The sequence below is a fragment of the Phalaenopsis equestris genome, unplaced genomic scaffold (assembly GCF_001263595.1).
Source record: "Phalaenopsis equestris unplaced genomic scaffold, ASM126359v1 Scaffold000761, whole genome shotgun sequence".
Lineage (NCBI taxonomy): Eukaryota > Viridiplantae > Streptophyta > Magnoliopsida > Asparagales > Orchidaceae > Phalaenopsis > Phalaenopsis equestris.
Genome location: NW_018165201.1, coordinates 3820703 through 3833675, shown reverse-complemented (window position 1 = coordinate 3833675; position 12973 = coordinate 3820703). Strand labels below are relative to the sequence as shown.

General features: G+C 37.6%; 1 protein-coding gene across 1 annotated transcript; it reads left to right on the top strand.

Moving 5' to 3' along the window:
- The first annotated feature begins 5079 nt into the window (after positions 1-5079).
- On the top strand, positions 5080-5593 carry LOC110030961 (rapid alkalinization factor-like). The gene has a single exon (XM_020733966.1). The coding sequence runs from the start codon at positions 5098-5100 to the stop codon at positions 5470-5472; it is 375 nt and encodes a 124-aa protein (XP_020589625.1). The 5' UTR covers positions 5080-5097; the 3' UTR covers positions 5473-5593.
- The last annotated feature ends 7380 nt before the right edge of the window (positions 5594-12973 follow it).

Here is a 12973-nt window from a genome sequence, read left to right as displayed (position 1 = left end):
ATCTAGCACGAATCTCGAGACATGACATTAATATCGATGCAATCATTTGAGTGAGAAACGTTCGAACTCTAATTAAGAGTCATTCATAGCTCCGATTTCGATAAACTTATAGTCAAACTGACCGGCTCGATGGAACGAATCCAAAGATATAAAAAATAATTCAATCCGAGTCAAACCAAGCTCAGATCAAGTTATATTATCCCACAGACGGAAAATAGTTAGTAGATTTTCTAAGTTATAATGGTCGAATCGAGCGTCTCGACAAGACAAATCCAACGAATCTAAGATCACTCAATTCCGACATCATTGAGGCACTCAAATATCCATTAAATGTCGTATGTCAAAATGGTTCATATTTTTGCATTAATTGCATTCAGAACACTATAAATAAAGTTTCAGTCCTCTCATGAGGGGATACTTCAGCCTTTAGAGAGAACTTGAGGTTTTGAGAAGGAGCTGAAATCTAGCACTACTGTCGGCCGTCGTCGACCACCGCCAATCGCCATCTACCACCACCGACCTCTGTCAACCACCGCGACTACCGCCTACCTTCGTCGGCCAGCGCGACCATCGTCGACCACTGTACATTGTCGTCGACCACTGTCGACCGCCATCGACTGTTGTTGATCGTTGCAGACACCCGTCGACCACTGTCGACCACCATTGATAGCCACCGATCGTCGTCAAACACCTCTAATCAGACGCCGTCAATAGACTTATAATTTGAAAAATTTACCAACCATTTCCCGTCTGTGGGACAATGAATTTTTGTAATTATCAATCAATATTTGATTTTTATAACTGGGTCAAGCCACGTGATTTTTTCCTTCTACGGATTTTTCATATAAAAACCTATAGTGTCATCATTGATTGTTTTTCTTTTATCCGAGTGTGTGTAATTCTCATGCTACACTAAAACGATAATCAACTACTCTACTACTGCGAATTTGAAAAATTTTCTAGCATGCATCAAATTTTGTTTGTTGGAGCTTGTAAGACCATCAACTTGCTTCCCTTTTTTTCTCATCTTAATGGGAGATGGCATTGACAATGAATATATATCACTGGATGAACACATTGACAGTGAGATTCCACAAATTTCAAAAAGTTCATCAAGTGAACAAATTTTATGGTCTTCTGTCTCCATATGGGAGGATACACGAAGGTGGCTTGCAATCTGAGATGTGTCACTGGAGAAGAAAGTAGCGTAATGTCATTGAAGAAGAACGTCGAAGCCGGAGACGTTGAAGAAAAAAGTTGAAGACGGGTGGATGAGTGATCTATGAGAAACACTAAAGTAAATATGGCTAGCATGTTCTCGTTGAACGGAGCAGGATATATAGAGGGAGATGATGTGATCAGAGGAGTAACATAAAAAAGGAAGTAGACTATCCTCGTTGATCATTCTAGGCAGGATATAAATTTGAAAGCCAGGTTGGTCAAATTTAGGGAGTTTAAGGCTTCCATTGGGGTCACTGAAGGACTTTTACTCGGTAGAGGATATATGTTTATGAAATTCCACATGCCAAATCCTCTACAAGTAAGGCTAAATTGTGGACCCTAAGTCCTGCCGACTATCTCGTCGTTCATGATGCCTATATCGGCAATGTTTCATGAGTCTAACTATGATCCTCATTGAAAAAGGGCTTGCATCATGAGCATAGTTAGCCTTCTTCGACCATCTGAGATATTAATCAGTCTTCTTGTGATAATTCTCTGATAAGAGAAGTTACAACATTGATCTTGTAAAAACTTTTAGGGATTGGGAATATAGGAATTTTGATTGATTTCGTAGAGGATTGGGGATATGGAATGTGTACCATGTGTTTTTTTTTTTTCCTTCCTTTTTCATGTATCATAGTTCAATAATATGTAACTTCAAGTCAAGTTGTTCTTATTATAGTACTTTTCTCTGTTATGTGTATAATTTTTTTTATTATTCGACCTGTGATTGACTGTAATATCTGTATTTATGATCCATGTCTTCTCTTTGGCTATCGCGAGTTTTCTTATCTTTATATTTTGAGTTAGTTCCTCAAGCTTAGAGCTATAACGACTTCACGCTTGTAACTTATAAAGAGTTCCTCGAGCCTGGATTTCAGGCGAGTTTCTCAATTTAACTTGAGATGTTGAGTTTGTGAACACTCATTATTCTTTAAGTAATATTTTATTTTGCTACATGGGATAAGAATGAAGGAAAATACTAGTCCTTATTGTTAGATACTCCTTTTATGAGCAATCGATATATCTTTCAAAAAATTTTACTTAAAAACCAAGTTCGTCGTGAGTATCTATTTTTCTAAAGAATAATATAATGTTGTTTGAAGTACAAATTGACTTTCAAAATCAGGAGATTTTTAACTCTCCTTCAGGAATTATTTCCTCTTGAGGACTCGCAAGCTGCTCCCACAAGATTTTTCTTACTACCTAGTGGCCTTCAATATTCTTGAGAAGATAGTAGATTATCCCTTAACAAACTTTTTTCAAGGGTTTAGTAGTTTACTTAGAATTAATTCTTTAAGCAAATCACAAAGTTATATTATATTTTGTTGTATATTTGTGTTTTTACATTAATTAAGGCAAGACATTTGAATATTTAGCTTTATTTTCCTTATGAGTACATCAATTGTTATTTACACAAAAAATGTGATCGCATCGCCATGTTGTGGGGATAAAAGATTTAAGATCATCTCCATTCCATGTCCTAGCCTTAAACAAGATAAGCGATTAGTTTATATGTATTTGGACCAACTTGCACTTTTACGATGTAATGACTCCATTCATGAAGGATCAAGTTTGTCATCTGCTTGGTTGCGAGATGCAACGTCAACCTTTTACAGGACTAAATCATGTGCTTTAAATTGATGTTCATTGACTTTTGAGCTATACTATTTCAATGTTCTTCTCTTGACTTTCGCCCATCGCAATGCAGATTGATTGTGAAGTTCTTTTAGAAGATCTTGCGAGTTGCATAGGTTTTTGTCGTTAAGCCTTTCCATTCATCCAACTCTTGCTCCTCAAAACTTAAGGGTGTCAGGACCCATTGAGTATGTATGTTATACTCGATTGGAAGTACATTCTAATGTGACAAGATGAAAGAAATGTATTTGGCAGAAGTGAAGGTCGTAGTTTGTAACACACATAATACAAAGGGTGGGATTTCAGCTTACTATCCTTTTGCTCCTTTGAGGTTCTTTTTTCAGCAAGTGATGATCAATTTGTTTGCTACTTTCACTTGATCATTGGTCTTTGGATGGTACACGGAAGTATATTTGAGTTGCATTCCTTGCTCGCTCTAAAAGTTATTAACTTTTTTATTGTCGAATTTAGTGTCGTTGTCTGCGATGATTGTGATGGATAGTCCGCATCGATAGACAATATCGATCCATATGAAGTTGCAGACATATAGTGGTTCAGCTTCAATCATTTTAGAAAATAGTCAACCCTTACGAGAGCGATCTTCTGTTGACCCTTACTCGGAGGAAAAAAACCTATAAGGTCTAGCTTTCATACGGTGAAAGATCAATGACTTGTGATTGATTGAAGCTTATAATATGGTTATAATCATATGAGAGCAAATTATTGACATTGCTTGTATCTTTGTGCGAACTTCGCCAAGTCCTTCCGTAAGGTTGACCAATAATATCCTTACTATAAGATTCAGTTTTAAAAATTACAATGTTAAATGAACTAAACTTAAATATGATTCTACTTATTCATTTACTTTATGAACAAATTCTTCCATTCTTTAACAAGTAACCTATTAAATGATTTATAGTAAGCTCTGCAACCCTGCATCCTGCAATGCAGATCCAACCAACTCCACTCGCTATCGCCGCCTCGAGTCATCATTACTTCTGATCGCAGTCGCCGCTTCCGACCACCTCAGGTCTCCTTTACCACCGCCTCTTCCGGCAGATGCCCCAAGCTGTCGTCGCTTCTGATTGCTGTCGCCTCTGGTCGCAACCACATCCGACCAACTCCGGAAGCCACCGCCTCCAATCGCCATCAGTGCTTCCGACCATCGTTGCTTTCAGTCGCCACCCCCTCCAACCAACTTCAGCCACCACCGCCTCTGGCCGCCTTTGCCCCCGCCTCTTCTGGCCATCTCGTTCGAGTTGTATCAAACCACATGCTCCTTTACGTGGAGCAATAATTCCTTTTATGCACAAACATTGTAACCTAAGAAACCATGGAACATAGTGGGTTGCACTGTAATATTTAACTCATAATTAAATGTGTCAATAGGGCTAGCCCTTATGAATTTTTCTTTTTCAAATTTTCCGCGTAAATACTTCTTGTGTCGCTGCTAGTGCTTACTTCTATGTGAGTGTGTTTTGAATTTCCGTGCAATATAAAGACGGTAATTCATTACTCTACAGCTGTGATTTTCCTAGCACACATCCAGCTCGATGATAGCTAAATTCAAATTTGATATATTATCTAAATGAAATTCAATTAAATAATGCTTGTTTAATTATACATCCAAGAGAATATATTATAATTTAGTATTCATATGCATATTAATTAAATGTAATTCTTTCTTATTTTCTTATTTCAAAAAAAAAATAAATTGTTAATATTTATTTATTTTCTATAAAGCTTATTCTTAACTTATGCATTATCTTCTTTAATTAATATAAATTAGTCATATACTAATTCAAAATTTATTTGATTGCCTATTTGTTTAAATTTCAAAATTTCAATTTTTGCACGCATTCCACATTCTCTCTCTAAGAAAAGGTGTAGATGGTGATATTTCTGTGATATAAAATTTTTGAGGGGTATAAATGCATAAAATTAGCTGGTATTTACGGAAATACCCGTTTTTATTTTAGCAAGTGTGAAATGGCGACGAAGTAGTAACGTGTAGGTGAACCGAACCCAACAGGGCCACAGCTATAATCACGCGTAAACCCAAAAAATTATCCTTAGACCATTATACCCTTATAAAATAATCAAAATATCATTAAATACATGCAATATTGTTGTAATTTAAACCAAGTATAGACCCATTTCTATTCTACACCCTTTTAAAACTCCCCCTACTGTTACTTCTTCTCTACTCGGAGCTAAGCGGGAAAGAAGAAGAAGAGGATGATGGAAACCATGGGAAGGAGGAGAAGAAGCAGCAGCAGTAGCAGAATCTCAACATCTCTCTTCCTCCTCCTCCTCTTCTCCACCTCCATCGCATCTATCTCCGCCGGCGGCGATCACTGGCCAGGATGGATTCCTCTACAATCAGGTTGCAGGGGGACGATCGCCGATTGCATCGCCGGAGAGGAGTTCGATCTATCATCAGAATCTAGCCGGAGAATCCTGGCGACTTCCAGCTATATCAGCTACGACGCGCTGAAGCGCGGAAGTGTGCCCTGTTCTCGCCGCGGGGCCTCTTATTATAATTGCCGTCCTGGAGGGGAAGCCAATCCCTATTCTCGTGGATGTTCGGCGATTACTCGTTGCAGGGGTTAAGAACCCGTTCCCCCCTTTCTGATTCTTCTTATAATCCATTGATTTGGGGTTTTTGTATGGGAATTTGGGATTTCGATGGTTCGATCTTTGGATTTGAGATGTAATTTCGTCTTCTTTTTTTTTTTTAATTTTGGTCTGATTTCTCTGAATTTGTTATCATTTTATTGTTTTTTGATTTCTGTTTTATGGGATATGGATTCAAATTAAATCAGTTATGGGAAAAAAGATTTTGATTCTCACGAACGGTTCAATTTGGTTTAATAATTGTTAACTTCGACATTTTAAAGTAGATGATTTTAAAAGATTGGGGGAAGAGAATGGGGGCAGATGAGAAATAGATTTTACTGATAAAGAACATGCTTTTAATTTTTTGAAAAATCCAATTGAAATCTATATTTAATAATTATTTATTTTGTTATGGATAATTACAAACAATACCATATTAAGAGAAATATTTGCGTACATAAGACGTATGCAGAGTTGCGTACATATTAGATTATTCGGAAGGTACAAGTAAGTTACACTTAGGTTATAGGAAAAATTACTGGAGATATAACCTAAGTATAACCTACTTGTACCCTCCTAATAACATAATATGTACTCAACTCTGCATAGTCCCATATTAAACATTGATATTTATAAATTAATCTCCTGAAGAGATATATTTACGCTTTCAATAATTACAGGAGATATAACCTAAGTATAACCTACTTGTACCCTCCTAATAACCTAATATGTACGCAACTCTACGTACTCCCATATTAAACATTGATATTTATAAATTAATCTTCTGACCAGATATATTTACGCTTTCAACAATTACATGAGATATAACCTAAGTATAACATACTTGTAGCCTCCTAATAACCTAATATGTACGCAGCTCTGTGTATTCTCATATTAAACATTGATATTTATAAATTAATCTCCTGAACAGATATATTTACGCTTTCAACAATGAAATTATTGAGAAATTATATGTAAATATATAAAAATTATGGTATATATGCAAATTTTTCTCGTATTTACAAACAAATACCACAATTCTTATGTATTTGCATATCTATCAAGTAATTATGCGTATTTGCATGCATATCACTCAAATCTTTGATGTGTAAGTGCTCGTAAATTTCCCATTAAAATATAATGTCATGTCATCCACCCCTGCATGATAATTTTAGGTGTTGGATATGTAAATCCATATGAATTAAGTGGTATGTATGTAAATCCTCCTTCATAATTATTCAATTAATTTAATCTAAATAAATATATTCATACATTTAAATAATAATAATATTAATAATCAATTTAAAAAAAAGTCATGCAGTGCTCAACTTTGACAATCTCTTAACTAATCAATTTAAAATGTGAAGTCGTGCTTCCGATCAGCACAATTTTCTAATTAAAAAAATATTAAAACAATTAATAAATTCCCTAAATATTTGTGCGTGCCCTAATCTTCCAGCTGGCCTTTTTGGAGTTATCTAAAAATTTTAGTCATAATTTGACTTAATTAAAATTCATTAAGCCCGTAATTAGTGCAGTCGAAAAAGCTCGTCATTTGCGAACAAGGTGACTAAGTTGAGGGTCACATGAATTTCAAATCTGACAAATTTATTGTCGAATCGAGCATCTAGCGCAGTTAGACAACATCAAGACACTCAAATGTTCATAGAATGACATCTAACAAAGGAATTACCTAAGGTCGTCTGATGTAGTGGTACAGAATTCAACATTATTTATAGGAGATGACAGTCCCAAAATCTATAAATAAAACTCTACTCCCTTCATGTGAGACCCGATGAATGTTTCCCGCTCCCGCAACTGTAGAACAACGCTCATTGGTCGTTGTCAACCACCGTCATCCACACCCTGCTTTTTGCAACAAAACCCCATTGAGCTATATATATTAATAATATTTATTATAACGACGTGTTTAAAGTGTGTCCTCTATTTCAATAACAAATGTATCATGTGTGTGTGTTTGTTTCCTTGCAACATAGTCGGATATTGATGCACATGATCGCGCTAAATTGTTGGCAGCCATGGGATCGTGATCTGTAGCAACCCCGCGAACAACACGGTCGCATGATCGAGTCGCACGACCTAGTCGTAACCCGATCCCGATCTGCCTCAGCTGCCATGATTCCCGCCGACCTGCTCCTCCATCGCAGTTTGTTGCCTTCTGCAGATGCCACCAACCGCCAGCCACTGTTAAACATTGCTACCAACCTCCACTTGACTGCACCGCCAATCACCCATCACTGTTGCTTACCATCGATTACTGTTGCCCACCATCTGATGACGCTATTGCTGACCGTCACAACCCACCATTTGGAGGTCAAGTTGAGCTATATTTGATATCAGCTAGCTCATCTCATCAAAACATTTCATTTGCACTGGAGTATAAGTAACTAAATATTTGAAACCCTTGGTTCTAATATGCATCAAGATTTGTGCATTTTCAAAAGAATTTTTTGGGATATATCAATTATGATTGAGAATTGAAAAAAAAAAACAATTTATAATAGGGCATTTCAGATAAATACCACCCAATTTCAATGCATTTACAAATCAATCAAGCAAACTTTACATTTTTTATATTTTTACCACCCAAAAGTCTTGATATCACATAAAAAATACCATTGATTAACTTTTCTCATGCATAGATAAAGCGGTGTGTGTGTGCGCGTGTGTTTGTGTTTGTGTGTGTGTGTGTGTGTGTGTGTGTGTGTGTGTGTGTGTGTGTGTGTGTGTGTGTGTGTGTGTGTGTGTGTGTGTGTGTGTGTGTGTGTGTGAATAATTGGAGGCTATGATACGAGTCCCCAACCACCCTTAATGAGACTAACCACTCGAACACGCACTATAAGATAGATGCACTCAGGTGGGCTCAAGCTCGTGACTGTTGTGAAAAAACAACGACAATAAAGCGAAAAATGTAACGAGTAAAATTGCACGCAGAAAAACACCAGAGCGACATACAAATTTACGTGGTTCGACAAATTTGACTTCGTCCACGGAGCTGCAGGGAATTTATTTCTTCGAGGAATTACACCGTCGAACGTCTCGACGTTTACAAGAAAATCTCTATTTTCTTCTCTCTCTTCATCTCTCTCTATCTTCCTCTCTTTCTCTCAGCTCCAAGATGACTTGGCTTGATCTTGCTTGACTTTTCTTTCCTTTAAACCAAAAGAAATTATTTATAGAAACCATGAGAGCGGTAGGTGGGAGGTAGGAGAGCGGTAGGTGGGAGGTAGGTGAGCGGTAGGTGGGTGTGGTAGGTGAGCGGTAGGTGTGATACTTAATTAAGAAACTAATTAAATTCGGTAGATCGGATCTCCACATTACTCAACAATTCTCTCACTTGGAGACTGAGACACTGATTGCATCACTTACTGGTTGCATCATCTACTAGTTGTACTGATATTATACCAACTTTTTTCTCAAACATGATATCCTCCACCTTTGCAACTCAAAGCCACTATCTTCATGTCAAAAGACCAGCTGAAGTTGAGCACAACTTCAGCTTCTCACGAGTAACACCCTCAGTTGACATTACAGCTTCTCACGAGTAACACCCTCAGTTGACATATCATCGTCAATGTAGCCTCGTACCACCAAGCTCTTTCTTGGGTTACTCTCGTATATGCTTACAACTCCCACTGCATGAGCAATATCCTGCCCCTACTGAAAGCCCTTTTCAACAAGTCTAGTCTTGTACCTCTTACCTTGTCAACAAATGCAGTCTTCACCCAGTACACCCACTTATTGTGCAATGTCTTCTTCCTTGGTGGAAGTTCTGCCAGCTCCCAAGTTTAATTCTCTGGCAGGGAATCTGTCTCCTCCTTCTTAGTCAGCTCCCACTTGCTCGAATTCTTATCTTGCAAGATTTCTTCACAACTCTGTGTTTCTCCGCTATTTGTCTATACAATGTCTGGTTTTCCTGCCTTTAACGCTCTGTCACTTTTCAGGAAATGAATCTTTTTCTGCTTCCTCATAATGCACCTCTGACTTATGTGTCAACGCCTGAGTAAATCTGTAGTCATATATAGTGTGTTAGTTTTCTTACCCTGAGTCATTACTAATGCTCCTTTGGTAACCTTCCAGGTGCTATATGAGAACACCAATGAATGACCACCCTCATTGAGTTGCCCAACATAGATGAGGTTTTTCTTCAACTTAGGAACGTGTCTGACCTTTTGCAATGTTCATTTGTTCTTATTAGGGAGTGCAATATCCACCACGTTCAGAGTTTTTCCATCAGCCATATGTACCTTCCCAAAGTTACATGCAACATAATTTTGCATTAACTCCCGGCGGGAAGATGTATGGAAGGAAGCCCCTGAATCCAGTATCCAGTCATCAACAGAACTGTGAACTGCCAGCAATAATACATCATGTATTTCTTCAGTTACAACATTAGCGCCATCATTCTCCTTCTTCTTAGGATTCTTGCGGTTCATTTTTCTGTGGTCAGCCTTACCACAATTCCAACAGGTTGTCTGCTGACCAGACTTTAATTTTACTCTTCCTCTGTTTGAGTTCTTGACATGTGATCTCCCTCTGGAATCAACATTCAGTGCCGAACTTGAACGTGAGGCCTCGCCAGAATCCTTCATGCGCACCTCCTCAACCAAAATCAAATCACGAATATCATCATATTTCAGCTTGAATTTACCTGCAGAACTGCTAACTGTCATCATCATGGCTTCCCAGCTATTTGACAATGAAGCCAACAATATATGAAACCAACAATATCAGTGCACGTATGTCATCATCAAAATTAATTTCAATAGACGATAACTGATTTGTGATAATGTTGAAATCATTTAGGTGTTGAACAACAGACACACCTTCAGCCATCTTCAAGTTAAATAACTTTTTCATCAGATGCACCTTGTTATTCTCCGATGGCTTTTCATGAGATCTGCAGTAGTCCTCTCCTTGATGACGTTGTGAGCAACCGATCTATACAGGGTTAATCATATAACCCCCAAAACCTGTCGATCCAACAGATTTCATTCCGCCTCATCCATTTTTCTAGTTGTTTTTCCAGTAACGAAAGATAAAATTTCTTCTCATAGAGGTAGTCATCTATTTACATCCTCCAATTAGCAAAATCTGTGTCATTGAACTTCTCGATCCTCGATGTCATCACTTCGTCTCCGTCCATCGTTCTTCCTTATATTCGAACCAAAGCTCTGATACTGGTTGTAAAAAAATGATGGCAATAAAGCGAAAATTAGAACGAGTAAAATTGTACGCAGAAAAACACCAGAGCGACACACAGATTTACGTGATTACACAAATTTGTCTGCGTCCACGGAACTGCAGAAGATTTATTTTTTCAAGGAATTACACCGTCGAGCGTCTCGACGTTTACAAGAAAATCTTTATTTTTTTCTCTCCCTTCCTCTATTTCTCTCTTCCTCTCTTTCTCTTAGCTCCAAGATGACTTGACTTGGTTTAGCTTGGTTTGTCTTTCCTTTAAATCAAAAGAGACTATTTATAGAAACCATGAGAGCGGTAGGTAGGAGGTCAAAAAAGACTATTTATAAAAACCATGAGAGCGGTAGGTGGAATGTAGATCAGCGGTAGGTGAGAGGTGGTAGGTGGGAGGTAGGTTGGTGTGGTAGATGAGCGGTAGGTTGGTGTGGTAGGTGAGCAGTAGGTAGGATACTTAATTAAGAAGCTAATTAAATTAGGTTGACCGGGTCTTCACATTACCCAACACGTGATCCTAGAGAACTCACGACTAACAATACAGCTGCCAAACAAAGAGTCACCACAACCAGCATATATATATATATATATAGGTATTAGATATGTAAATACATAAAAATTGAGTGTATGTAAATCTTGTTTTATAATATTAACAGAAGCGACTCGAATCGGAATAAAAGTCAACTCAAAAGTCAGAATTTACAAATCTGCCAAAATTGTAGTCAAAACAAAATCAAAATCTTCGATTACAACTTCCGGTTTACACGCTCAAACAAAACCCAGTATCACTCTTCCAACACTAAACTAAATTTTTGGAGCAATTACATTCAGACCACCCAAAACATTGGTATTTTCAAACCAACCACCCTTTTCATCCATTTTTCAAATTCTCACACAAACCCCAACCCATATATTTCGTTTTTATCAAACTCTTAATAATTTGATCATGGCACGCGTAAATACATCGGTTCAATAGTTCAAGAAAATCACACAGGAGGTCAATTTGTTAATAGCAATGTTTCGGGTGGTCTGCATGTAATCATCCCTTAATTTCTTTTTATGCTCATTAAACTCTGTATTATGAACAAATCTAAAACATATATGTAATACTCAGTACTTTACTGCAAAAAAAATAAAAGGATGATTTGCATACAAAACACTTCAATCTTATGTATTTACATATCAACACCCAAATTTCAATTATATGTGTATATATATATATATACGTGAGGCCTCGCCAGAATCCTTCATGCGCACCTCCTCAACCAAAATCAAATCACGAATATCAACATATTTCAGCTTGAATTTACCTGTAGAACTCCTAACTACCATCCTCATGGCTTCCTAGCTATTTGGCAATGAAGACAACAATATCAGTGCACGTATCTCATCATCAAAATCAATTTCAACAGACGACAATTGATTTGTGATAGTATTGAAATCATTCAGGTGTTGAACAACAGAGAAACATTCTATCATCTTCAAGTTGAATAACTTTTTCATCAAATGCACATTGTTATTCGCCGATGGCTTTTCATACATTCCCGATAAAGCCGCCATGGGATCTGCAGTAGTCCTCTCCTTGATGACGTTGTGGGCAACCGATCTCGATAGGGTTAATCGTATAACCCCCAGAACATGTCGATCCAACAGATTCCATTCCGCCTTGTTCATCTTTTCTGGTTGTTTTCCTAATAACGGAAGATGAAGTTTCTTCCCATAGAGGTAGTCCTCTATCTGCATCATCCGGTAAGTAAAATCTGTGTCATTGAACTTCTCGATCCCCGATGTCATCACTACGTCTCCACCCATTGTTCTTCCTTAGATTCGAACCCAAGGCTTTGATATCAGTTATTGTGAAAAACGACGACAATAAAGCGAAAAATGGAACGATAAAAATTGCACGCAGAAAAAACACCAGAGCGATACACAGATTTACGTGGTTTGGCAAATTTGCCTACGTTCATGGAGCTGCAAAGGATTTATTTCTTTGGGGAATTACACCGTCGAGCGCCTTGACGTTTACAAGAAAATCTTTATTTTCTTCTCTCTCTTCCTCTCTCTCTCTCTTCTCTCTTTCTCTTAGCTCTCAAGATGAGTTGACTTGGCCTTGCTTGGCTTTGCTTGGCTTGCATTTCCCTTAAACCAAAAGAGACTATTTATAGAAACCATGAGAGCGGTGCGGTAGGTGGGATGTGGTAGGTGAGTGGTAGGTGGGTGTGGTAGGTGAGCGGTAGATGGGATACTTAATTAAAAAGCTAATTAAATTTGGTGGACC

Bases quoted from the DNA above. Each gene is read 5' to 3' on its own strand.
- LOC110030961 (XM_020733966.1), top strand. From the start codon at position 5,098: ATGATGGAAACCATGGGAAGGAGGAGAAGAAGCAGCAGCAGTAGCAGA.